Source organism: Neurospora tetrasperma (genome assembly GCF_000213175.1).
Source record: "Neurospora tetrasperma FGSC 2508 unplaced genomic scaffold NEUTE1scaffold_81, whole genome shotgun sequence".
Taxonomy (NCBI): domain Eukaryota; kingdom Fungi; phylum Ascomycota; class Sordariomycetes; order Sordariales; family Sordariaceae; genus Neurospora; species Neurospora tetrasperma.
The window spans coordinates 187,846-212,176 of NW_009799179.1; the positions used below are offsets into that span (position 1 = coordinate 187,846).

Consider the following 24,331-nt stretch of genomic DNA (forward strand, 5'->3'; position numbering starts at 1 on the left):
CGCACATGCCACCTGCCCATCCACTGTCGGCGCTGTGCCCAAATGAAGTCAGCACGGGCATCAGGAACATCGAACAATCGGATGTGTCAATATTCTATGGAAACTCTTTCGCAATTCACATCGCTAACAGAATCGGGCATTCACATTATCTCTCAAATGCATCGCTAGCGCTATCTTAATACCTATCTTGGCCATTAATCTTCAATATCACGTCACCCGTTTCTCAGCTCCCCTCCCTCCCTCTTTCATTTCCAACTACTACCTCGCCTCTTATTCTCTCGAGTTCCTATGCCGGTTCTACCGATAATATCTCTTCCTCCTTCTACTTATCTCATACTCCTCATCAGCCCGCGCCCGCCACTTCTCCTTCGCCGAAGCCCAACAAAGATGCCAATGACAAGGGCAACGCCAAACAGACCCAACAACGAGTATCCGACGACTTCACCAGTGTTGGGACCTTCACCCTTTTCACTCCCACTAAGTGGTGGGGAAATGGGCTGCTTGTGCTGAGGCTGCTCTTCTTGTCTTCTTCCCAGTTTGACTTCGAGTGACGCGGCGCAGAGGCCAAGGAGAGTTGAGAAAAAAAGGAGGTGGAGCAGTCGAGGTATCATTGCTGTCAAATGTCGATGGCCACAGTTAATGTTGGAGTGATTATGAATAGGGGAGGGAGCATCTCTTCTACTTCTACTTATACCATCAACTGCTTCTTCGAAGGGCCTTCCACGCTCGTTCCTGGCCTCAGCATGCAAACTCGGTCTTATGCTTCACAGGTACCTGTAAGAGGTTTGTTTTCTCTTACATCTTTCAAGATGAAGGCCCTTTTTGAACAGTCCTTCTTGCTCACCTCGCATACGTATCAGATTCATTGCTAACGTGTCTGAGCAACTCGAAAAATCTCTCTAGGTGACCTTTCTTCTACAAACCCCTCACTTTCCGCCCTCGCCCGTTTGTCCCTCCCTTCAATTCTTACCTTACTTTCCCACCTAGCTAGCCCCTCTACTATGATTCCCTTACAGATGTATTCCTACCTGTCCATCCACCGACCAACTACCTCCTACCTCCTACCCCTCCTCCTATGTCTCCTCATCTCATACTCCTCATCATCCTCCTCCTGCGCCTCCATCCTCGCCCTTCTCCCCTTGATCACACATACCACCAGTATAAGGCCAATAATACCAGCGAACACGCCTCCAATGATGGCACCTATCTGGCCACCGTTTCCACCGCCGCCACTATCACCATCGCTTGGTGCCAGAGTTGGTAGCGGGTCGTGCGTCGGCTTGGGCTTTTCTGGTTGTTGTTGTCCTCCGGTCCCAGGTCCAGCTTCTGCTCCCCCAGATCCTGGATCTGGTGCTCCTGCTTGGGGCTGGTTATCTTGTCTCCTGACTACATAGCGTATTGCGGTGGTGGTGATGGGGTGATCTACCGTCTGTACTGTTGGCTTTCTGGTGTTCAAGTCATTGATAAAAGCTGGTTGGTCTCGAGGAGTCATTGGCTTGATGACGGAGGCGGCTGAAAAGGCGACTAGTGAAGAGAAAACAAGGGAGAGGAGAACCTGTGGCTTCATCGTGTCAGTGAGCTTTGCTCAACAGGCTTTGTATATAATTATCTGTTTATGAAGCTCGGCGCAATGTTGTGGTAATATGGTGGATTTCATTGTGGTATGGGAAGGGCATTCCTCCTACTTGTACTTCGAATTGCACTCTTAGATTACCTCGAGCACTGGATCTCCGTGGGTCGGGGTCTGGAAGATAGGGTCGAGTGACCCAGCAGCTGAAACGGTAAATCGGCCTTGTATCATAGCTATTCCTCGCCTCAAGCGTTCTTCATACCTCACTAATGGCCCCAGGGTCTTTACACTTCTGTAGTGAGCAATGAGGTATGTACAGCTGTTGATACTTCTAACCAATCATGACCCCTTCGTTGAGCGATACCTACGTCCAGTCAACTTTTGCTGCGCCCAACGGGTTCATGTCCGTTGGTTGCTCGACGGGAATGAACTTTTCGTTCGACTTACATTCAGGAAGTGAGCAATTCCTACTCGATTTTGCCCATCTGCTTCTAGTCATCTTGTAAGAGACTTCGATAAATAATGCCCGTGTTCGAGGATCGAGTAAATCCCGGGCCCATCTCCGATGTCTCAAACGTTGTTTAACGCCGGGACAGGAACTGGTGATAGCGGCGGCCGAAAAGTTGATGTTCAATTTTCAAGGAATTGGAGAACGTTGAGATATCATATGTGGAGCCCGCAGGGAAGGCAAAGAAGCAGGCTGGTGCTAATGGAGGGGTACTTGCCGTATTGAGATACCTGACGCGATCTGATTGGTTCTAAACACAGAGAGTGAACCAATGACGTCTCGTTTTGCAACCGGATAAATCGACTGTGTTCGATTCTTAATCGACTGTGTAGCTTTTCGCGGACTGCCCCCCCAAATTAGTATTAGGGTTAGTGGTTAGGGTTAGGCGTTAGGGTTAGTTTCGGGGGTGCAGTGGGCCGGCGAAAGGCCCCCGCGTATGAATGAGAGTTTATCGCTTTAGAAAAGGTGGTTTTGAGCTCTCGTTGTCGTAGCTCGAAGTAATGTCTTTTGGTGAATGTTTGGTGATGGTTGCTGCTGGGCCAGATGGATGCCCAGAAATGCCCAGCTTTCGGTCTTGGCTCTCACTTTGTATGGACTCCACACAGTCGATTAAGAATCGAACACAGTCGATTTATCCGGCTCGCTCGTTTTCGCCAGGATGATTTTTACTGCGAAGGAGGAGAAAAAAAAAGAAAAAAAAAAAGAAAAAGAAAAAAAAAGAAAAAGACAAGAGGAAGAGGTGGAAGTTATCCAAGACGGAAGCGAGGACAGCCTCAACATTGAAGAGTAGCTTCATAGTAGTTATCCGCTTTTCGTAGGTGTAGTGCTTGCTTGTTCAAGAGGGGAACGTTATGCTCCCCATTCAAGTCTCTTCTTGCTACACCTTCTACTTAATCCCTCTTTCCAAAACAGCCTCATTTTCGGAACAGATGGATTCTATGTCCAAGCACTAAACTCTCTATTATTCCTCTACCTAGAAAAGAATTAATGGTCATGCCAACAGCAATCCCGGCAGCAGCGAGGAAAATATCCGTGGAAACGAATCCGAATATCTCCTATCCTCTGTACACACATTCACTGCGACGTGGTGTTCCTGGTCATTTTCCCCATGACCACCTGTGGTATTGTCCATCCCCTTCTAAGTTTTCTTAATACCGCAAACATTGGCTTTCTTTGCTTCTCCACCACCGGCAGTACCACCACCCATGACATTCCAAACTCTCGTGAAGCGCGTCGACTAACTCGAATCTCATGTTCCTATCAACCCACGATATCATTAGCCTCCGTTGCTTAGGCGAATACGCGACCAGCCAGACCCAAAAGGAAGTTTCCTTATATGTTTGCTCACCGTTTCCTCCAACGCCCTTACCTGACTGCAATGCAAACAGAAGAACACGGTGTGCTGCGTTCCGGTCTAATTCACAACCGTTCCGTTGTGATAACAGACGCCAAACCAAATCATCACCCCTACAACAGCAAGACAGCCGAGAACAATTCCGATGATTGCCCCAGGGTTGCCAGCCACGCCCCGGCGGTAAATGGCCTGGTGTTTCCCATCGCCATTGCTCGTGGGGTTCTTGCTTTCCCTTGTGTCCGTGTTGGTATTGCTACTTTCGTCCTTCCTACGAGTGAATCCTCCCCAACTGTTGATGCCATTGTCCTTGGTCGTTGGTACTTTAGGCGATCTTTTGGTATCGGAGGAAGTGCCTTCTGCCGGCGACGTGAAGGTGACAGCGTGGGGATGGACTGGAACTGTTGTTGGGTGGCTGACCGTAGTCGGAGTGCCGTCGGCTGAGTCGGAGAGCGCGGTGACGCTTCGCGGGACCCGCATCCAGTTGGGAACGGCGAACGCGGTAGAGATGCCGAAGAGGGCTATGAGGACGAAACTGATCAAGATTCGTGACTTCATTGTTGGCTTTGGCGATGGCCGCTTTCTTGGTTGATTCCTGCCTGAAATGCTTCTGATCAACGAGGGTACGGATGTGCGAGTCGTGGTGGTATCATTAGTCGATGGATGATCATTGTACTTGTACCTCGAAACACCGTTAATGCTTCGCGGACTTTCGAGCACGCGCTGTCCAGTGCGTCGATGTCGCAAGCCAAGGCCAGGTGACTCGCGAGTAGCCGCCAGAGTAAACGCCTGTCTTCTTGTCTTCTGCGATTGACGAATGGTAACAGAGCACATGGGTTGTCGAGGATATGCTTCGACGGACAGATGAAAGCCGCTTTGCTGGCTCCGCCTCTAGCTCCCTTGCAGGCGTTGGTTGTTGGCTCGTTCGGCCCGGCTTTGTTGCTCCATTGTTCGCTCGTTCGCGACGAACGGCTTTGTTGCCTGTTGGCTTTCTAGGATTAGGCATCACTCCCATGAGAGGCCAGAACACGAGATCCCGCGGATTTTGTATCTGCTGGTTCCGGCGTGGCTCATAAGGCGCAGGACTAGCGGAGGTGACGGCCACGGCGCAGGAAGTTGACACCTGTGTAGAGCTGCGCGCGACAAACGCGAATGGAGGCGTATCTAAGAGGTCAGAGAAGAGGAGTAGATGAACGAATGGAAAACTGCGTGCGGTTCGAGGCCAATCTGGACATTGGCTTGGAAATCCGATGATGGAAAGGGTTCAGTTCGAGGAGAAAAGTCAACAATGCGGGGCAAAGAAACGAGGCAAGGACTTGCTTGGGACCTCTGGGTGCTGATGGCGGGGTGTTACCGCATCGGGATACCAAGCCAACCATGATTGGCCAGTGGACCGTTATCGATAAACTCATGCTTGCGCGCTACGGTACTGGATCTCCAGAGCCGTCATATATACCCGACACCAACACGCGCCCACTGTTCACAGCTCATCATTTTCCACCGCCCGGTGAAGTTTACTAATCCATCAGATGCATTGCACTTTTTGCTTCTCCAAATTTGTTTCACACATACATCACTTGGTACAGAGGTATAAGGCAGTCATGGGGAGGGGGCCGAGATAAATATCCGCCTTCTAATGCTTCTGTACTATTCCTACCTCCTCTCCTATTGCCCAAATCCACAGCCTTCAATTCCTGCTATGCTTTTTATCAGTCACAATATTCTCTATCCTTGTCCCTCGACGTTGTCCCACCTCAGTACACCCGTCGTTACTCCTTTCGGGCTTCCTGGCCGCCCCCGTACCATCCATCTCCGTAAATGCTCAGCACGGCCCCTCTCAATCACGTCTGCCTTTCGGTCTCATGTCGAACCTCGTCCATCAATGCCCCTGAAACTTGCGCCAACAGATACAGCCACCAATGAGAAACCCAACAGCGAGAATGGGGACAATGATGTAGATGACAGTCATGTTCGATCCCCCACCGTCTCGCCTGTAGATGCTGCCTGGTTGCTTCGTGTCATCTCTAGCAATTTGGGCTTTCGTGATGTGCGGAATCAGTGTGCCATGCGCCTCTCCTCGTTTGTTGTTCTTAGAGGAAACCTGTCCCGATGATTCGACAGTAGATGGAGCGGTGCTAGCGGTTTGCACATTCGGGCTGATTGAGTCCGGAAAGTATATCGTCGTGCTTTTGGGACTCGCGTCGTTGCTGGAGCCGATCTTGGTCAACTCAGGTGTATCTCGCGAAATGGGGTTCCGATTGGGGAGCACCAAGGCTGCAGAGACGCCAAGAAGAACACCCAGTAGGAGCCGGAGGCGGAAAAGCAGTTGTGGATGCATTGTGGCCAAACACTAAGGACGAGCGCTTTTTGTTTTGGGCTCGTTTCTTCGTGGGACTTGTGTCTGGCGAGGTATCTGGTCTTTCGTGATGATACGCGAAATTCGGGCTGTGAAAGGTCGCTCAATAGCTCGACGACGTCACGATGTGCTTGGGAGGCTCGGTACCGCTGCTTCAAGTACGATACTCTGTATGAAATCCTGGGCCGAAAGTCCACGCCTTATACGGAATTCGGTTGACAATGTTGATTTTTGGAGAGTGAATCAGCTTCCATTCTTGGGCGGCTGGCTTGTAAGGAGATCTGGAGGTGTTGTGTCAAAGTGAGGTTCTCCATCTTGCGTGATGCGCACCAAACAGCTAAATCATTTCTGAAGGCGTACGGTATGAGCCTGCCTCGCACTGCCACAGAAATATTCTCAGCCCTTGGCAAAGAGCGTCCCTAGCGCTTTGTTTGTGGATCCTGGGTTTCCGGTCCTCTTTCATGCCGCAGACGCCGATGGTCTTTGTCCGCATTGTCAGGGTCCATCTGCCGTTGCGGCGAAGCAGTTGTTGGTTACTTCCTTGTTTTGGAAACAATGCCGCGGACTTCAATGACTTGTATTGCCGGTGTCGTGGGTTGGGGTGCAGATTGAAAGTAAACACCATGGGGGAAGATGAGGATGTCGTGGTTTCCCTTGGTCGTTTGAACTTTCCAACCGCTGTAGAAGAAGTTCGCGCATTGAGGGGTCATTGCTACGCTTATCAGGCTACTAACACAACCTCAACTAGTTTTGGCTTTACACATCGTTAGAATTGTTAAGCTTGCGCTGGCACAACGCTGAAGCTAGTTCCTCCCTTGCGTCCGGGTCGAAGGTGGGTCAAAGTTGGGTTGGGTGGCCTGCATTAGTGCACAGACCACCAAAACTCCGTCACCATTTGCCTCCAGTCCGGGCTGTAACCGAAATGCGCCGAGGGACTATGGGTTCACTTCCATGTTCTTAATGTGACTCTGAGGAAGGTTGAAACTAACGTACCCTACGCACGTATCCGTAGTTGATTCCTGAGTCTGTCCTTCACTGTACCACATGTTGAGTACCACCAAAAAGATGAGGCAACTAAAGCGTACCATAGCGGGAAAGCCGGGCGGTCATCTAGGCTAAATAACAATATCTAGGCTAAACACTCAATCTAGGCTTATTGAACGGATCTCCTAATGAGTTAGGAGTGATAGTTCCTTCCTAAACCTTCGAAAATTTAGATTCTTTTTTTTTTTTTTCTGGTAGCGGTTACTCTTTCCCAAGGTTCCAAATACCTATAGGAACCAAAACAACGAGCCTTTTTATTATTCAATTGGGCCAGTAGCTTAATGGTTCTTGTGTTTGCTCTCTTTCTTATAGTTACTAGTTCAATCCTGCTGGTAGTCGCCTTTTTTCGGTCGCACGAAAAGTTTCGCGTCTCCTTTGGGAATACCATCATTCAAACTTCGAAGTCGAAGTCCAACAGGGGTACCTACCTAATTACCTCTAGGGAAACCACTATAACAGCAGTAATAGAAGCTGTTATAGTGGTTCCTAACTTTTGCCTCCTGTAAGCCCATTTCAACCAATCAGAGGCCCTTATTTTTCGTCTAGGCTAGACTTCAAAGTCTAGCCTAGTTCACCAAACAAATTTAGTTTTCCACTCTAGGCTAGATACCCCCCTTCTAGACTAGAAACTCTCCCTATATTCCCGCTGCGGTAGGGTTATTCGTACAACACTGGGTGTCTAGGCACTATGTGCATCGTTGTGAGACATCAAATTTTCGGTATGAAGAGGGAGGGTAAAGTGAAATAAGTACGTCTATATGAAGTCTCGAGGTTCGATGTGGGATCGTTCCCCAGAGTTTTACCACTTCACTCCATGTGAGGTACACAGCCCTCGATACCATATCCTACTTGGCTAGCACCGGTGTATCCTATACCCATTCCGCTCGGGTACCTTTATAGACCCATATGCTCACTCAAGCCGTTGACTTGCTAACGGTTCAATGATCAGAATGTGAATAGAAGAAATCACCCCACAACCTTGCTAGAAGAGACAAAGTTTCCACACCATGGTGACCATCTCAGGCGAATGGACGGTCGGCAATATCATTGTCGTTGCTCTGATCGTCGTCTGCATTCTTGCCTTAGGGTACACCTTCGGAAAGATGGCCGCACAGAGGAGGATCCAGAACCAGCAAGCAACACCGAACGACAACTCCAACCCCAGTTTCCTGTCGAGACTATGCGGGTGCTGCGGAGACGGGTGTGTAAATATAGATATACCTCTGGACCTCTCTGGGGATACTGGCGGCGGTGGAGGGGGTGGTGATGGCGGCGGTGGAGGAGCTCCTGGTGGAGGTGGAGGGGGAGGAGGAGGAGGAGGTGCCGATGGTGGAGGTGGAGGTCATGGAGGTGGAGGTCATTGAGGAAATGCTGGTGGTAGCGATAGTGGAGGTGGAGGTGGAGGTAGTGGTTGTGAGTGAGCACAAGCTAAGCTTGCCTGCTTCGCAATTAGGGAGGCCACATACCTACAATAGTGTATGGAGTGATTGTTGAAGTTGGACACGATGAACAGGATAATCGATAATCTGTTGGGTAATTCAATGCAGTTTGTGCGGAGTGGCATAACGTAGTCGGTGGTGTCCATGGATCGGGGGCTGCGAACTTAGGATGACCGATCTGAAGTGAAGAACCGACGTTCAGGCTTTGTGCGGCAGTGGATCACCATCTTGATATCAAGTGGGAGTCAGCCAGTCTCGCTAGAGGACTCAACCCCTTCTTAGAAGCTCAGTGCGTACCCGATGAAAATCTTATGGCAAGGTCTAACTCTAACCTATAAAAGTTCAGTGCCATCCATCAGCCACTAATCGAGAAGCTCATGACAATATGCTAGGCCATATACCCCGGGTTAGACATTCGGCCTCGACACGAATGATACACCCAAAGAAACAGGTAGAAGAGCACTGACCTTGAATAGAGAGGTCCCAGATATAACTTTGGGTAGCCAACCAAAGATTTGCCGTATTTCGTTTCTTCCCACTTTGTCTACAGCAAAATCAGCAAGCAATTCTTGCCCCCTTTCTTTGCGCCTTCTCGTTTACTCTCAGCTTGGCATCTCACAAAAATGCATCTCCAAATCTTCCTCCAAGTTCTGCTCCTAGTATCCTCCTCAACCGCCCTCTCCGCTGACGCCTCAACCATCCCCTCTTCTTATTCCTCCTCCCCAACTTCAATTGACAAGCCGAACCTCAACCCCCGTCTCTCCTGGGACGACATCGTCAACGGCGCCAAGAGTTTGTACTCGCAAGCCATGGCCACCCCTACAAGCACCACCATCGAGGTCCCCTCAAGCACCTTAAGCACCTCGCCAACGGCAGCAACCCATGGATATCAGGAGGAGAGCGATGGATACAATAACAACAAGGATAGTAAGGGCTGGAAAAATGGGAGCAACATCCTGGAGCGGCAGGGATTGTTAGCGGGAGCGGGGTTGGGGTTGGTTGTTTTGGGGTTGTTTGGTTGATCAAGGCAGGATCAGATGCGATGGTTGGCGTTATTGGCGAGTTGAGTGCGGGGATGAGATCGATGATATGGAGGAGAGTTTGGCAATTGGACATGATGGGATCTGGGTTCGTGGATGGATTATGGTGTTAGCGCTAGAGTATGTTAGAACGAGGGATGAATGGCGAGGAGTGAAGAATCGAGTCACCTTTTCTGTCTGTGTTCCTATTGTCGCAGAGGTAGTGTTCTGCAACGAAAATTAGCGTACCAGCGCGTATGTGCGGCTCGTTGGAGGTTGGTCGTGAACAATAAGCTTTGTTGGTGAAAGGCGGTGGTCTATGGGACCCAGCGTCAGCCATGGCATCAGTGTGAAGCGTTGAAACAAGCCCCTGTTGGTTCGATGAACGGTTGGATGGATAGCCGAAAATAGCATATGAAGCACCAACCGGCCCTGATGGTTCAATGACTTGGAGGTCAGGACGACTTGTGTCGAGAAGGTTAATACGTTGCGGCGCTAGGAGGAACCTACTGCCATCGCAAAACATTGTCGAGCTTGTTATTCTCTTTCATATTTCACATTTCGTATACTTTTGCCGCGCGCTTAGCCCGTTGTTCTTGATTGTTCCTGTTCGAGTGTTAGCATTGTAGTTCCACTCTCCCATTCAACAGTCTAAGTCCAGCCATGTTATAAGCAGGAGTGCACTCCTCAGAAGGGGTTTGTCTCGAGAGCTGCATAAAATCATGCCTCAAGTCCTTGCCTTTTGTAGAACAGCAGATTTCACCCAACAAGGGAAGAACGCAATCGTTTCAGTCCCTGACAAACCATCGGAAAACATCCCATCGACACCTGGCAATGCGCTTCGTTCTTCTCCTCTCCTTGTTGGCATCTGGCCTTCCCGGCCTGCCTTTTGGCGCCGCCACTCCGCTTCCATTCACCAGTTCCTTGAGCCTGAAGGAGCGCACCTCGAAATCCCTGCACCCGAAACAAGAGTTCCCAAGCACGATCTCAAGTCTAATGTCAAGAACCACGGTTCATGCTCCATCTTCCAAAAGCCCTTCCACAGCTCCATTGCCGAACACGGTCAAGAGATCAAAGGATACGCCCCTCCCGACAAGAAGACAGCAAAAAGGTTCAGCCGTCGAAGCGAAATCCTCGATCGCGCCAGACGAAGAGCCAAGGGCATGGTACAGCCTCAGCAGCCGAAGTGCTGATGTCGACAATGTCGATTCCCACCTGACCACACGCGCCAGCACTCCCGATTCAGCCAAGGACCCTGACTACAACAAAACGAACGGGTACTGGGTGCCTATGGAACCCGTGTATTATGTCCTTATGGGCATGGGTATCGTTCTTGCTATACACCTTGTCTATCTCCTTGTGCGGTGTCTTGTCGGTGGGAAGGATACTGTCAAGTATCTGAAAACGTGGCAGGGGACGGTAAAGAAGCATTGGGCAAGAAAGGCTGAGAGGAGGACGGCGAAAAACGAAGTGGTGGCTCCAGCTTAAGGTGCAAAGGATCAAGCGGTGCAGGACATGCGTGGGTTTTCACTTGGATATGGTTTGTTTGTCGTTTACCGGGGGATATGGATCATCTGGTATGATTGCCACCGGGCTGAGTCTCGTCTGAGGCTAGTGGTGTTGGATCTTGGAGCAGTAACGTATACAACGCGGTCTTGGTAGAGAATGAAGATGATTGTGAAGCGGAGACGTGGCTGGATGGGCCATGATATGTGATTCATGACTGCACTACAACTACTTGGGTCAGCACTGTGATTTCCTCCATGACATCGTGGTCCTTGGTAAGCGAAGAGAAGATTGATTGTACACTGAATTCCCACGACCAAAGTTTCTCTAGGAAGCGTAAAAAACTGTCCTCGTCCAACAAGAACCTAACCCCCGCGCGTTGGCAAGACGTCCACGTGAGATTTGCAGCCCGGTGCCGGAGCCAGAGCTTGGTAATAGAATTGCTGTCAAGGAGTGCGCTCAAAGAGCGACGGAGAAGGGACTTGCGCATAGGGAACCTTCGACCGGTGGGATTGAACATGGACATCTGGATTGCCGTCGGGGTGTTCTGCGCCGTCTTTGTTCTGTTGGGCGCTGGCGGGCTGCTGGCGAAGCAGAGCGCGAAGCCGTCGTGGGAGGGTCAATAATGGAGTTGAATTAACGGCCGATCCATGGAGGGGATTTTGATGGAGGGAGAAGAAGAAAAGCCAAAGAGAGGGTAAAGGAGGAGATCTGTCGTTGGGAGGTTGAAACGTCGATTGATGACAAAGAATGCAGCTGGCCTGTGCGCTACCTCTAGTGCAGGCCACCCGACCAACTGCAGACAACTGGACTCATTAATGCAAGATGGAAGTACCTCTAGGCAGATTTAGGTAGGGAACTAACTATCAATGCAATAACACTTTCACAGATTCTCAAGAGTAGAACTGTTAACAGCTTGGTAAGGGTTGCAGCGCTGCCTATGACAACCACTATTAGTACCTAAACTACTGCCGGCACCCTTGCCTTTCTGATTTGCACATAGTCAAGTTGAGAAATATGGGGGAAAAAAGCCAAAAAGAGAAAAGGAAGTGGCATGGCTGGTAACGGACTCGAGCCGTTGTCACGCAGATTTACCACGCCGGGAATGTTACCATTACACCAACCGGCCACACCACGGGAGAAGGGTCAACTGAAGGACCTTATAGACCCAAGGAGGCGAAGATAGGAAGACGAGACTCACGGAGATGACGTTGGAGGAAAGGGTGGGAGACGTGGCAGGCGGGACAGGCAACAACAGCTGCATGAGAAAGAGCCGTCAATTGCGGGCAGAGCAAGAGCAGCAGGAGGCACTGCAGTGAAGCCCGACTCCGGGCCGGTGAAAGTCCGGGGCCCTTGGGCACATTCACTGCGCTGGGTTCCGATCACAGTTCATCCGACACCGGCACTTCTTTCCTTGAGAATCTATTTCCTTTCAACCCACTTTTCTGTTTTGTCCACGATATCAAGCACTTTGTCGCATTTTTCAGTCTTGAACAGAAGATGCAATACCTTCCACCATCCGATCGCATCTTTTCGCCTCCTCGACCGTCTCGACGGGATGGGCGATTCTCCAGCTTTGCGGACAACTGTCCCACCATCTCTACGCCACTGCTGCCACTTGGCCGGACCATAACATCTTGTCCAACCAAAACATTGGGGCATGAGAGAGCTGAGGTCTCGACCCAGCAGGCTGTGAAGCCACACCAAGCTTATTGGTTCGCTGCAAGGCAACCAGCCCTCTGCCGTCAATACCACGCACCTATTCGGACTGCCACATTCTCAGCCTGCTACATGAACACTCCAAAGTCTTCATCCAACGCGGTGCCAAACAAAGCAAGTTGTGCAGATCGTGGCCAAAACATGGAGCCTAGAGCCATGGACCATCACGCCCACAGCTGTGACCGGCGTTACACAGCATCTCCAACTCGGATCGAGTAAGACAGTCCTAGACTTCCAAGCTTCCTTGAGATTTATACTAGTACTCCCCTCTACTGCCTCTCTCTTCACTCATCATGTCTTTGAACCCTGCATACCAAACTCTTCTGTCCCAAGCAATCAGCCTTTCACAACAAGGGCGTCACAATGGCTTTGACAACAACATTCAGAACTAGCCTGCAGCTTGTCGTTTACTTGGGCTTGGTGTGGGCTTGTGGAATGGTTACCCTCAGCACAGCTCTCACCAGTTCCTCGAATACTTACGTAGGCATATATAGCCCTATTGACAGTCCTAGTGAGTCTTGCTCCACCGATGTTCTGTCTTTTCTTTTCTAACCAGGTCAACTTAGCTGCTACGATATCTTGTCTCCTCGGAGCCATCTACACAACCTGGAATACATTAGCGATGTGCTGCCCGACACAGTATCCAGCCTGCGAGTTCTTAACTAGGTGCGAGGGCGGTACAAAGTATGGGTACAATGGGGGCATTGACTACTGGTAGGTCCTGTCTGGCTGTTATTTGTAGACGATGTGAACCGCTGACCCAACGTATCAATCATCTAGTGATCAAACCTACCCGGATTGTTATACCATGACCATATTTGATCATCCCAGGCCTACCAACAGTTGGGTAAATATAGGTTGTGCTTCACAATGGTCCGCCAACACCATATACCGCGAATTGGAAGCCTCGACAACTTCGACGAGCACTACACCAACCACCACACCATCCGTATCAACCTCGGAGCCATCTCTCGCGTCGGCTGTTACCACTCCCACCAGCAACTCACCGTTTCTTACCGCCGCCCCCATAGACCCGAAGCCCTCGACTTCCAAAGCCTGGATTGCCGGACCTGTCGCCGGAGGCATTGTCGCTTTGCTTTTATTAGGGGCATTGTTCTTTTGGTGGCGCCGAAGGAAGAGCGCACAAGAGAGGAATAACACGCCTTCGATGGCACAAACAGGAGCAGCAGGTGGATATTTCCCTGAATATGTCGGCAGTCCCCACGGGAACAACCATACCCCACAACTACATGGCCCTTCTAGCCCTCCTGCTGCTCCATATCACCCTTCGAATAGTCCTCCACAATATAGTTCACACTCCCCTGGACCACATGATGCTTTCAACACTTCTCCGTACAAATATCCTGCTTCCGGCACTTCCAATACGACGTCGTGGCAAGGCTCACCGAGGCCAGTGTCTGAGCTAGACTCAACGGGAAGGCAACATCAACATACCATTGCCGAGGCTCCATGAGTTGACTTTGTGGAAGCAAGACCAATCAGGAACACCCCTTTGTGATGGCCAGCTCTAATACCATACATGTCTATACTATTGGGAGGAGCGAGGGTGTGGAAAATAGAGAAGAATGGCGGTCGGGCCTCATTGTCGATAGGAGCACAGACGGGAAATGTAGACGGTGAGATGAGCTTCATATTTGGATGTTCAGCCTTTTGCGCACACAAGCTCTCATTTCCGCGACCTTCTCTTACGTCTGCGCCTCAAACGTCTTCTTTTACTCAACTTGAGAGGTGTGCCCCCCACTGATGTTTGAACACGACAACTATCCCCTCTTCACCTCTTGACTGATTGCACCGCATAGGTAGCTTCCAAGCCTACTCTACCTAACTTGTACCTCCTGCGCCGCCGTTACCTCCTCCTCCTCCTCCTCCTCCTCCGTTATCACCACCACGACCACCATTACCCTGCCCACTTTCTCCATGTCCTCCTCCGACATGTCCTCCAGCATGCCCGCCTCCTTGTTGTCCTTCACTGTCACCTCCTCCTTGCGCGTGGCTTTGACCACCATCGTTCGAATCGACTGGGACCAGTTCGACGACTGTTGGGCGGTCGTCACGTCCCTCGCTCCTAGCATCATGTGAAATCTCACCATGGAGGGCCTCGACATCAACACCATCCCTTCCTTGTTGCTTTCTCCCCTTGTCCCTTCTCCTTCCCCACCATATCCTGAAGCCGAAGCAGAGGGCGAAGATGAGGACTACGCCCAGACTGAGCGCGATCACTTCGCCGATGTTCCACGAGCTGTTGCTCATTGGAGATGGAGGCTTTTGATTTGTTGGTTTGTTGTTTTTTTGTTGTTGACTTTTTTCCCCTATGGAGATGCGGTTGCTTTTCTTCAGCTCCATTGTTAGAGTCAAACCTCCAGTCCAGCAATCATGGATGACGCTAACGTACCTATACCGGGAGTTCTCAGATCGATCTCATCACTGGTGAAGGCAATGATTATCAGTTCATGAATCAGAGCCCATTTCAGCGCGCCCCTATTTACGGACATTTTCCTGACTGATGGGATCTTGCTCCTATATAGAACGCCTTTGGAACCTATGGGACAATAAACAGGCCATTTTGGGTGGTCCACAGACAGCGGCCACTCTGGGACAGACGGGTAGCGGTTGGACAAGTGTCGCAAGACTTTCTCGAAGACTCGAATCTCCGCCATGGTAGGGTCGTACTCGCGTTGCCCAAACCATGTCAACCGTTGCGTGGAACGTAGGACGGACTTGTTTCAGGCGGGATGCCAGCGCATTTGGGTGATGGAAGGGGAAAGCTTCGAAGCACACGGTGGGAAAGAACGGAAACCGGAGTCAAGACTTCTTTGCTTTGATTGAATTGTGTCACTATATCCTGGAGGTTCTCGGTCTACCTCCTTTCTTCCGTTGGGTTGTGGATTCAACGATTCTTTCGTCCAGCGCACATGAGACATTATATCGGAGAAAAGAAGGATTCGTACCTATCCACCGGTATCATTTCCCCCTGCTCTGGGCTCTTGACGGCGCTCCTTGCTTTCCAACTGAACATTAACGCAAAAGGTCAACCTTCCACAACTTCCCTCTGTTTTTCCTTAAATGTTAATTGGTAACCTGCAACCCCCATCTCTCAACCTCAACAACTGACTCCATCTCCAGCGACCGTGCCACCGCATTTCAGTCCCATTGAGACATGGCACTCGGAGACTTGACATTCCCGTGCCCCTGAGCGGTACCTCAGACACCATAGTCTACAAATAGAAGACCATGTGTATGTGGGCGGCAGTAAACCTCACCAGACTTAAAGACCGCACTGGATAAAGTCTCATGATATTGGGTCAGACAATCCAGTCATCTCCAACTTCACCTCACTCGACCTCAAAAAGAGGTGACGGTGATCGCAACTCCACAGCTTTTTCTTCTGATGGTAACTCAACTACAGGCCTAGAGGTGGCTGACCACGGCCACGGCAGTTCAGAAACTTCGTCGGACTTGCGAGATTGCACTGGAGCTTCATGGTTGTACTCAGTTGAGACATCAGATGCCTCAATATGCTTCTTGGCTTTTTTTTGTTTCCACCAGAAAATCAGGACGCCGATAACTAAAAGGCCTACGACGGGACCGCCGGCGGCGGCTGCTATCCACGCTTTGGAACCTGGAGATGATGATTTCGTGGAGTTGGAGTTATCAGTCGGTTGTGATGCTACCCCGGAGATGGATAATCCGGGGCTTGCTGTTTTTGCTGGGCCGTCGCTAGAGGTACCATGTTGAGCGAAGGAAGTCGTTGTCGTGGAAGCCATTGGGATATCCAAGTTGCGGTAAAGTGTAAAATGGCGATCGCCAGTGACGTCTGAGCACCCGTAACTGATCCAACTGTTGGTTGCTGAGGGATAGCTTTCGTAGATGGTTGTGGTGAGGCAGTAAGCGTTCCATCCTGTGCTGGGAGATGGGATTGATGTTAGTCACTTTGCGTCGTTGCAGGCCCAGTCCGATTTGGTCGAGGTAAGGTTCCTCTAGGTATCTATTAGGGACCTCTAGGTAGGTACCCAGTCGGTACTGCAGATATGACTGGGGGTGAAGGCTTTGGACTTGGACATACCATATATGTGATCTCCCATTTCCCATGTATTGTGTGATCCACGAGCAAGCAGTCACATTGTCAGAGTTAAACCAGACATCACCAAAAATCATGCATGTAGCAAAGGTGCTACTGACGTGAAAGGTGCTGTCGTCCAGGCACGATAACCATGATGCTATACGACTATCCGTTAGCCTGAGCCTTCGAGATTCCTGTATCCCAAGCCGTGGTATTCTCTTGTCATCGACCGCCACATCCTAATTAGAGGTAGGTAACCACCTCTATACAAAAATTGACCAGCTTTCGTCTCTTTCTCCTCTCGTCATCCGCGGCCTCCTCGCTCAAACCCTCGCCATTTCCTGCTATCCTCCTAATCCCCCTTCATACACAATACCTGCCACCCCCATCACTCGACCTCAGAAACAGCGATGGCGACCGCAGCTCCAAAGTTCTTTCTCCCGAGAATAGCCCGGAGTCGGTCTAGGGGAACACGGCGACGGCAGCTAGAGGTAAGACCTCAGTCTTGGGTCGGATTATCAGAGGCCTCAACACGCCTCTTGGCTCTCCTTCGCTTCCACCAAAAGGCTATGGCGCCAATGGCTAAAAAAGCCACGACGGGACCGGCGACGGCACCGGCTATCCAGGCTTTTGATCTTCCTGACGAATTTGAAACTCCCGCCGCCCCTGGTTGTCATCGGAAATTCTTCAGAGACTCCTGCACCGCCTCGTTTCCCTGCCCCATCACCACCCTATAGTCGAAGCTCTTCCGCAGCTCAAACCAGCTGATACTCTTCAAGCACGGATACGCACTCAAATCATCACTCGCCAACGCCTTCAACCAGCTCTGTTTCAACGCCACATCATCCGGCTTCGTCGCCGTCTCGGGAATAACAAAGTGTTTATTATACTTTTTCGCATACGCCTCGTAGAACCCGCCATAGATGTTGCGGAAGTTGGCCGTCGTCTTGCTCGCATAGATGTCCATACCAACTATGTCGACGTACTCCGGTCCCGGCCACCACTCCTCGTACAGATCCATGGTCTTGGCGTTGTTGGGGCACCAGAACATCATGCACCCTTCAATGTCCTTGACTGCCGCGTAAACGGTTCGCCACGCTTTGACGAACTGCGTCGAGTTGCCGCGGTACGTACCCGGGCGAACGTACCAGTTCATCTCGTGCGCGAAGCGCAGCCAGACTTCGACGCCTTGGTCGGTGAATTGGCGGACGACGTTGGCGATGTCGGCCGCGATGGCAGGGGTGACTTCGTTGAAGGAGAGGCCGTTGGGCATGACGGAGGCGATGAGGGCGGCGCCGGTGCCCTTGACCTCGTCGAGGTGGCGCAGGAGTTGGTGCCCGTCGAAGCCGGAGGGAGAGTTGATTTGCGAAAAGTAGGAGACCGTGGTGGCCTGGTGGCCGGTGGCCCGATTGATCATGGTGATGTTATCGCCGTTCTCGACGTCGGGATTCCACCCCCAGTAGATGCCGTTGCGGCCGCGCATGCCGGAGTGGTAAGGCATGTCGATGATGGAACATGGTTGCTGGTGTCGCTGTGTCAGTTTCAGGTACATCTCTTTGGTTGGGAGAAGTGTAATAACTCACCCTGGACCAGAGCAATGGATTTGTGGGGGTCCTTGCAAGTGTCACCTGACAAAGTACACTGAACAGCAATAGCAATGGGAGATACATCTTTGCCGTTTCGTTGAGTGTCGCACACTCCGACGGACTGGAGGAAGTGGACAAAGTCTTGAGACTTTAATCGTTTCTGTAGCTCATCGTTATCGGTGTTGAGGGAAATATAGAATCAAGCATGACCTTCAAGAATTGTAGCGGTGGACGCTCAGAACGACTGAAGCAAAGAAGCTGAAAACCCCATATCTCCACTAGATCCGCTGATCCGGATGTTCACCGATGTGGTGGAGATGAAGACGTGCCGATCCGAGCCCGATTCTGGATATTGTCAGGCACTAGCACGTTAGGATCGCCGACTAGCTCAAATCCCAGCCACTAGCTCAACGGATTTGGTCATTTTTGCATCCGGCGAACCCACACACTTATTACCGAAAGACCAAAAAGAGGCTGAACTCTTGTCTCGGGGATGCGGTGTAATCCTCACGTCGGTTTAAGCATTCAAGCTCATGTTCGAGACGCCGCTCGAGTTACACCACCGGTAGGTAGCCCTTGCAGTGATCACAATGCGCGTCAAATTGCCGACAGCGTCGGAATGTCTTATCGCTGTTACAATGACTCGCACATATCCGCCGTTTCTGTTCCAGAACGATTTTGGTTGAAGAATGTTTATGTTGATTTCGACACCGTGACGGATGGAGATTTGATATGCCCAATCCGGCTGTGTGATTGTCTATCAGCTGAAGCGGCTGAACCGCGTTTGTTTACTTACCCCTGTTCAGGTACCGTACAAGCAAAGCCACAGTGTTATAGAGGTAGCCGAGGAAGATTGTGACAAGGAACGTGGGATGTGAGACATGCACTCAATCTCTGCAATGCGGAATTATCAGTCCGTTAACGGCTAGTCGCTATGTTCGACAGTGGTTGCAGAATGCAAGCATCGCTCTGTTGTGTCGGTGTCACGTTCTTGGTGAGAGGTCTTTGTGATGCATCATGCAGAGTTTCCATTGGTCTGGACCATTGTGCCTCTAGAAGCATCGAACATTGGATTGCTCTTCTAAAGGGGAAATTGGCGTTCCGGTTTTCATTTGTGTGAATTCTTTTCGGTGTCGTTGGCGACTCCAACTCTGAAACCACCAACTTGACGGTGCCCTGAGGGTCTCGATATAGCTGTGTTGCTAACGGATTAACACCGATCTCGAAAGATTTGAACTCAAAGGTCTGGCTTTATGCCCTCAACCCCTGCTATATGTTCATCATCAACGCTTTCGCCTTGTTCATCTAAATTTACCCAGCCAGTAGAGACCCTTGAGCAACACATTCTGCCATACCCATCACAATGAGCTGCTCTGACACAAACACATCCCTCGGTGGCAGCTACTGCTCAACCACCCGCGGCAGCGGCTCCAGCACCAATTTTGGCAACAGTAGCTCATCTCAGGGCGTCGTCACGGTCTCTCCTGGTGTCGGAAGTGGTGGGAACACAACTGTGGGCGGGTCGAGTACTAGCGGAGGTTCAGCTGGAGGTAGTACCGCGGGTGGAAGTTCTTGTGGTTCTAGTACTAGATAGAGGTAAGGTACCTAAGTTGTTACATGATGTATACGGCTTCATCGCGTAGATTGATGTTGGTTGCAAACCATGTAGACTAGAATCATGAAGGAACGTAGTGTGAGCGTGAGTTGTTCATTGAGTTGTTCGTGGTCGAGGCAGTTGAGACTAGAGGTGCGGTATGTTGGCGCCTAGTTAAGTGTTGGCATCAAGGCGTCAAGACAATTGCTTGTAACAGTCTGATCTTGGGTTTTCGGATGCATGTCCTTGACTTGCGATTCTTGTGGTGAACATCTGGTCGGTCCGTTTTGATGTTCTTGAAGAGCAAGATGTTGGTTTTAGCATCTGGACACTGTAAGTCTTTGAAGCATCGAGGATGACAGTGACCAATTTGTCCGCTAGAGGTGTGTTGAAAGCTTCAGGTGCGTCAGAAAGGCCATGTTGATAATGACCGAGTCATCTCTTCAATCATTAGTGCTGGCAAATCTCCCGTCACCAGACCGGAGAGCACATGCACCCAGACTTCGCGTGACAATAAGGGCTCCCTGTTTCGTGCCTCACACAGCTCCACCGTGATTCACCCTGAGCCGCAACTCATGCGTGAACAACTGGACACTTGTCGAGTGTGAGGTATAGAACCAACTCGTTCACGAGCATCCATACCTCGTCTGGTTCTCTCATCACCTCGAACAGCACAAATTTACAACCTACCCACTATCGTATCCATAACCCACAACCTGCAAACATGTCCAGCTACTTCTCCTGCTGCGGTACCCGCTCCTCTTCCTCCGGCTCTGGCTCCGGGACGGGTTCAACTTCCAATACCGGCTCCGGCTCTGGAACCAGCTCTGGAACCGGTGGTAACACTGGCGGCACAACCGGTACTACCGGCGGTGGTTACGGCTCCAGTAGCTCGACAACCACGGTCCAGCACCCTTCCCCGTCTACTACTGCGGTATCTTCCGGCACGGACAGGTCATAGAGTGTTAGTAGTGCGGGGGCCACTGGTGGGAGTTCCTAGGGGTGCACGAGTCCGCAGTGATGTTGTCGGTGCCGAAGTTTTCTTGTATGTTGAAGGAAAGATGGAAGGTGATGGTTATTTGTGGCCGGATGGCCAGAGAGAGAGATACGATGATGGAGAGAAAGGAAACTTAAGAAGAAGATTTGGTAAAAACTTGAAAGCTGGAGGTAAGTGTGGAAGGTCGCTCGAACGGATTGGAGACCAACAAACAAGAAACAAGAAGGAATAGCCGCAAACAAGACAGGAATATGAGGCTTGTTGATCCTCAAACACTTTGGCTTGTGTCATGTTAGCTATCTATGTTTTCCTGATACGTGATGCATGTACGGCCTAGGAAATTGACTCTGGTGCTTATGAGACTCCAGTAATTGCCGTTGCTTAGGACTTCAAAGCAGACACCTCACTCGAGTCACTCAGGCACATGGTTCGTGACAACGGAATGACCAACCTAGTTCGGTTAGTAGAAGTAGACAGGGTAGTGACGAATCAAGCGTATCGAAGACTGCTTTCTTCGCCGTAACGGCTTTCTTCATCCAACTCGCGTGCATGTTTCCATTTAGCGCCATGCCCTACTTAGACGAGGTGTTGGTGCATGCTTTGACATCATGTTGGGTGTATCCAGAAACTGGTGGATGATTGGACCGAGGCAAGGTAAAACGAGAGAAAGAAGTACCATGCGTTGGCTCTGGTTGTTGCTCAGAGCCGTGAGCGAAGAATGTATCAAGCGACGAGACGACGAGCGCGCGGTAAATTGGCGTCGAAGCCTTGATATCACCTTCCCACCAACAACCCAACTGCATCAAACGCCGACGTCGTTTGCCCCCGCTCGTTTATTGTTCATATCTGCGCGAGTAAGTGCCATTAGTTCTGATAATTTGAGATCTGATGGCACCTCGAGGGCGTCATGACGTGATGCCACTAGCAACCGGAGGTCCCCTGAAACTGCGAAACATGATTCCCATCGAGAGATTTTCACTGAAGGGATGGTCGAGGTCGAGGCCACTTGGCGCTAGCAAACCTGCTCCTGCCGCAACAACACCGAAAACATCAACAACTGATCTCTGATCCCATCCCGCCCATCCGTTCGTTGGTTCAACCCTCAACTCTTCCAACATTATGACATCCTCAACGCGCACTAGAAGCACGCAAAGAGGAAGTCCAACGTTACTCACTCGAGTATATAGCCTCCCTTCCCACCCTCCCAACTCCAATCGAACAGTCTTCACCATCCACTCATCACTTCCACTTTGACACCCCCACGCATCCAGACTACCATTGCATCTCCCATTACAACGTGCCCTACCAAAACCAATACCATCTCCAAGCATCCCCCCAAGCATTCCCGCAAGCAGCAATCCCAATACCTCTTTGAACGTTAATCAACAACAGCCACAATGCCCGCCACCACCCACCACAACAACGACCGCATCGTCGACTCCAACAATAACGTTGACGACACCACCCACGCCCCGAACGACGGCTCGCGCGGCTATCCCAAGCCCATTGGGCCTGTCAAGCCCCCGCCGAAGCCTACCCGTGAGCAAGAGCAGGAAGGTGGTTGCGAGACTTCTGATATTTCGTGCCCTGGAATGAAGAGGGAGTAGGACGGTCGGCGATATAGACCACGGAGATAATGGAGGGAACAATGAAAGATAAATGGGGAAGATGGAATGAATGAGAAGGATCAGTGTGGTATCAGGAGGGATTGTGTTTGTGGTATAAGAGGAAAAGAGACGGAAGATTTAGAAGACAAGCAAGAGCAAGAAAGTAACGGGAAGTGATGGTGTGAAATGGAACTGGTGGAAGTGGGAAGTGGGGGGTTGATGTTGGGACAAAAGGGTTTGACTCCGGCTGAGCAATTGACGCAAGATTGAGTTTAAAGAGAGAGAGAAATGAAAGACTTCCACTTGACTTCACTACTTCCCGTTGTACTGCAGCAGCGGCAAGTATGTCTCAGACACGCGTCCATTGTTCGCTTCTCCCAACGTCCCAACATCTCAAACATCTCAACGCTCAACGTCTAAACATCCCAACGCTCAACGTCTATGCAGCGCCAAGTGCCTGTCTTCCAGGTCTTGTCTCATTCCTCCCGAAGCTCCCTTGGAATGCTGCTTTGTTTTTGTTTTGTTTTTGTTTTGTTGTGCTTTGCTTGTTCTCGAGTCTCTCCCATGATCACTGTGTACGCTTCCATCCGTCGTCTCTTGATTTTGTGCATTTGGCTCGATCGCTCCTCGGCGGGGAAGTAGTAGTCGTAGCCACAGAGAAACAAAGCCGATTTCGGCCCTCGAAACACTTTCCTGGTTTCATCATCACAAGTTCACCAGGTCCCCCATTGTACTTGCTTCATGCGCGGGAAAATCGTAGGGTCATGACCTCGCGACGCGGAACAAAATACACTTGAACGTCATAGACCAAGCGGTTTACAGTCGCCGTCTCTCAAAGATGTTGATCCAATCTCGGTTGGAGTCGGTCAAATGTTGGAAGAATTTGTTGAGAGGTTGATTTTGACTTTCAGGTTCCTTTGTTCCGGGCAGAAGAGTATTCTGTGTAGATGTACTGCCTTGTTAGTCCCAAATCTTTCACTAACCGATGTAGACGCTGTTTTCATCTTGCAATATTAGTGCCTGCTAACAGACGAAGACCAGACTGCCGCTGCCAGTTCTCCTCTGCCCTACAGCGCGGGCGGGCAATGCAAGCACTGCGCCTCCCCCAGATCACCACTGCAGCTCTTGCACCTGCAGCCGCCTTCCACCATCCTCTCCCCCAATTTTCCACCAGGGCATCCGGATCTTCCCAAATCCTCTAACAGTGCCCACAACCGCTGTAAAGTACCGGTACATCCCGCTGCACCACTTCCTTTTTCAGCAGCCACACAGCGCAAGACGGTAACTCCCGCTCGATCCTTTCTGTGAGCGACCAACTGAACCGTACCTGTCGATCTGCAACAGCCGATCACCACCCACCTTCCACCAGAAAAAGAAAAAACAAGCCTTTTCCCTGTTGCTTACCTCAACTGCACCGATAATCATGCAGATCAAAAGCAATTCTGGGAGTTCCAGTCTAATTGTCATTTTACACTTCACTTCACTACACTACACTACTAACACTACACCTTTACGGACCGACCTTTCCGCTGCCTTTTTGGTACCTCTCACTTAAAGCGCCAGCCTTTAAAGTAGGTAGGGTGCCTTTGGAAAAACAATGGACTTGCTCTTTTTCCAAAGATTCTGAAAACTTTGTTCACTCCCTTTAAAAGAACCGACAATGCCTCGGCCCGCTCACTCGCGCATTGTTGTTATCTACCTGCCCATCTTGTTTGTAAGAGACTCTTGTCAAGGCAGTAAAAGCCGTTTTGTGAGCGTCGATATCAGACAATGCTATCGGTGACATTGCGTGGTCCCACTTGGCATTCTTAGCGAGGGGAGCCTCGGGAGATATGGGAGATTTGGGTGAGATTTTGGGGGGGAAATTGCACAGCAACAGCAGCAGTGTAGTAGTGAAGGCAAACATTCCCAAATTTGCCCTCATTTCATTCCGCACCCTTTGGTGCCCGGATGA

General features: G+C 50.6%; 10 protein-coding genes across 10 annotated transcripts; 5 read left to right on the forward strand and 5 right to left on the reverse strand.

Moving 5' to 3' along the window:
• Positions 1-1,054: 1,054 nt before the first annotated feature.
• Positions 1,055-1,567, reverse strand: NEUTE1DRAFT_113455 (uncharacterized protein; the record flags this gene model as incomplete). The annotated part of the gene is made up of 1 exon (XM_009856713.1): positions 1,055-1,567. The coding sequence occupies one exon, from the start codon at positions 1,565-1,567 to the stop codon at positions 1,055-1,057; it is 513 nt and encodes a 170-aa protein (XP_009855015.1).
• A 1,925-nt stretch (positions 1,568-3,492) lies between these two features.
• On the reverse strand, positions 3,493-4,263 carry NEUTE1DRAFT_113456 (uncharacterized protein; the record flags this gene model as incomplete). The annotated part of the gene is made up of 1 exon (XM_009856714.1): positions 3,493-4,263. The coding sequence occupies one exon, from the start codon at positions 4,261-4,263 to the stop codon at positions 3,493-3,495; it is 771 nt and encodes a 256-aa protein (XP_009855016.1).
• Positions 4,264-5,308: 1,045 nt separating this feature from the next.
• Positions 5,309-5,767, reverse strand: NEUTE1DRAFT_52860 (uncharacterized protein; the record flags this gene model as incomplete). Its single annotated transcript, XM_009856715.1, has 1 exon — positions 5,309-5,767. The coding sequence occupies one exon, from the start codon at positions 5,765-5,767 to the stop codon at positions 5,309-5,311; it is 459 nt and encodes a 152-aa protein (XP_009855017.1).
• Positions 5,768-7,836: 2,069 nt separating this feature from the next.
• Positions 7,837-8,193, forward strand: NEUTE1DRAFT_113458 (uncharacterized protein; the record flags this gene model as incomplete). The annotated part of the gene is made up of 1 exon (XM_009856716.1): positions 7,837-8,193. One exon carries the CDS (start codon positions 7,837-7,839, stop codon positions 8,191-8,193), a length of 357 nt encoding a protein of 118 aa, XP_009855018.1.
• Positions 8,194-8,891: 698 nt separating this feature from the next.
• NEUTE1DRAFT_125110 (uncharacterized protein) lies at positions 8,892-10,981 on the forward strand (the record flags this gene model as incomplete). The annotated part of the gene is made up of 3 exons (XM_009856717.1): positions 8,892-9,195; positions 10,080-10,298; positions 10,333-10,981. 3 exons carry the CDS (start codon positions 8,892-8,894, stop codon positions 10,773-10,775), a joined length of 966 nt encoding a protein of 321 aa, XP_009855019.1.
• A 1,843-nt stretch (positions 10,982-12,824) lies between these two features.
• On the forward strand, positions 12,825-13,986 carry NEUTE1DRAFT_149182 (uncharacterized protein; the record flags this gene model as incomplete). The annotated part of the gene is made up of 3 exons (XM_009856718.1): positions 12,825-13,023; positions 13,079-13,226; positions 13,293-13,986. 3 exons carry the CDS (start codon positions 12,876-12,878, stop codon positions 13,984-13,986), a joined length of 990 nt encoding a protein of 329 aa, XP_009855020.1.
• Positions 13,987-14,354: 368 nt separating this feature from the next.
• Positions 14,355-14,783, reverse strand: NEUTE1DRAFT_52694 (uncharacterized protein; the record flags this gene model as incomplete). Its single annotated transcript, XM_009856719.1, has 1 exon — positions 14,355-14,783. The coding sequence occupies one exon, from the start codon at positions 14,781-14,783 to the stop codon at positions 14,355-14,357; it is 429 nt and encodes a 142-aa protein (XP_009855021.1).
• A 2,483-nt stretch (positions 14,784-17,266) lies between these two features.
• Positions 17,267-18,263, reverse strand: NEUTE1DRAFT_149183 (uncharacterized protein; the record flags this gene model as incomplete). Its single annotated transcript, XM_009856720.1, has 2 exons — positions 17,267-18,115; positions 18,177-18,263. The coding sequence occupies 2 exons, from the start codon at positions 18,261-18,263 to the stop codon at positions 17,267-17,269; spliced, it is 936 nt and encodes a 311-aa protein (XP_009855022.1).
• Positions 18,264-19,542: 1,279 nt separating this feature from the next.
• Positions 19,543-20,734, forward strand: NEUTE1DRAFT_113463 (uncharacterized protein; the record flags this gene model as incomplete). The annotated part of the gene is made up of 6 exons (XM_009856721.1): positions 19,543-19,692; positions 19,872-19,931; positions 20,095-20,106; positions 20,155-20,174; positions 20,228-20,377; positions 20,506-20,734. The coding sequence occupies 6 exons, from the start codon at positions 19,543-19,545 to the stop codon at positions 20,732-20,734; spliced, it is 621 nt and encodes a 206-aa protein (XP_009855023.1).
• Positions 20,735-22,167: 1,433 nt separating this feature from the next.
• On the forward strand, positions 22,168-22,377 carry NEUTE1DRAFT_53067 (uncharacterized protein; the record flags this gene model as incomplete). The annotated part of the gene is made up of 1 exon (XM_009856722.1): positions 22,168-22,377. One exon carries the CDS (start codon positions 22,168-22,170, stop codon positions 22,375-22,377), a length of 210 nt encoding a protein of 69 aa, XP_009855024.1.
• Positions 22,378-24,331: the final 1,954 nt, after the last annotated feature.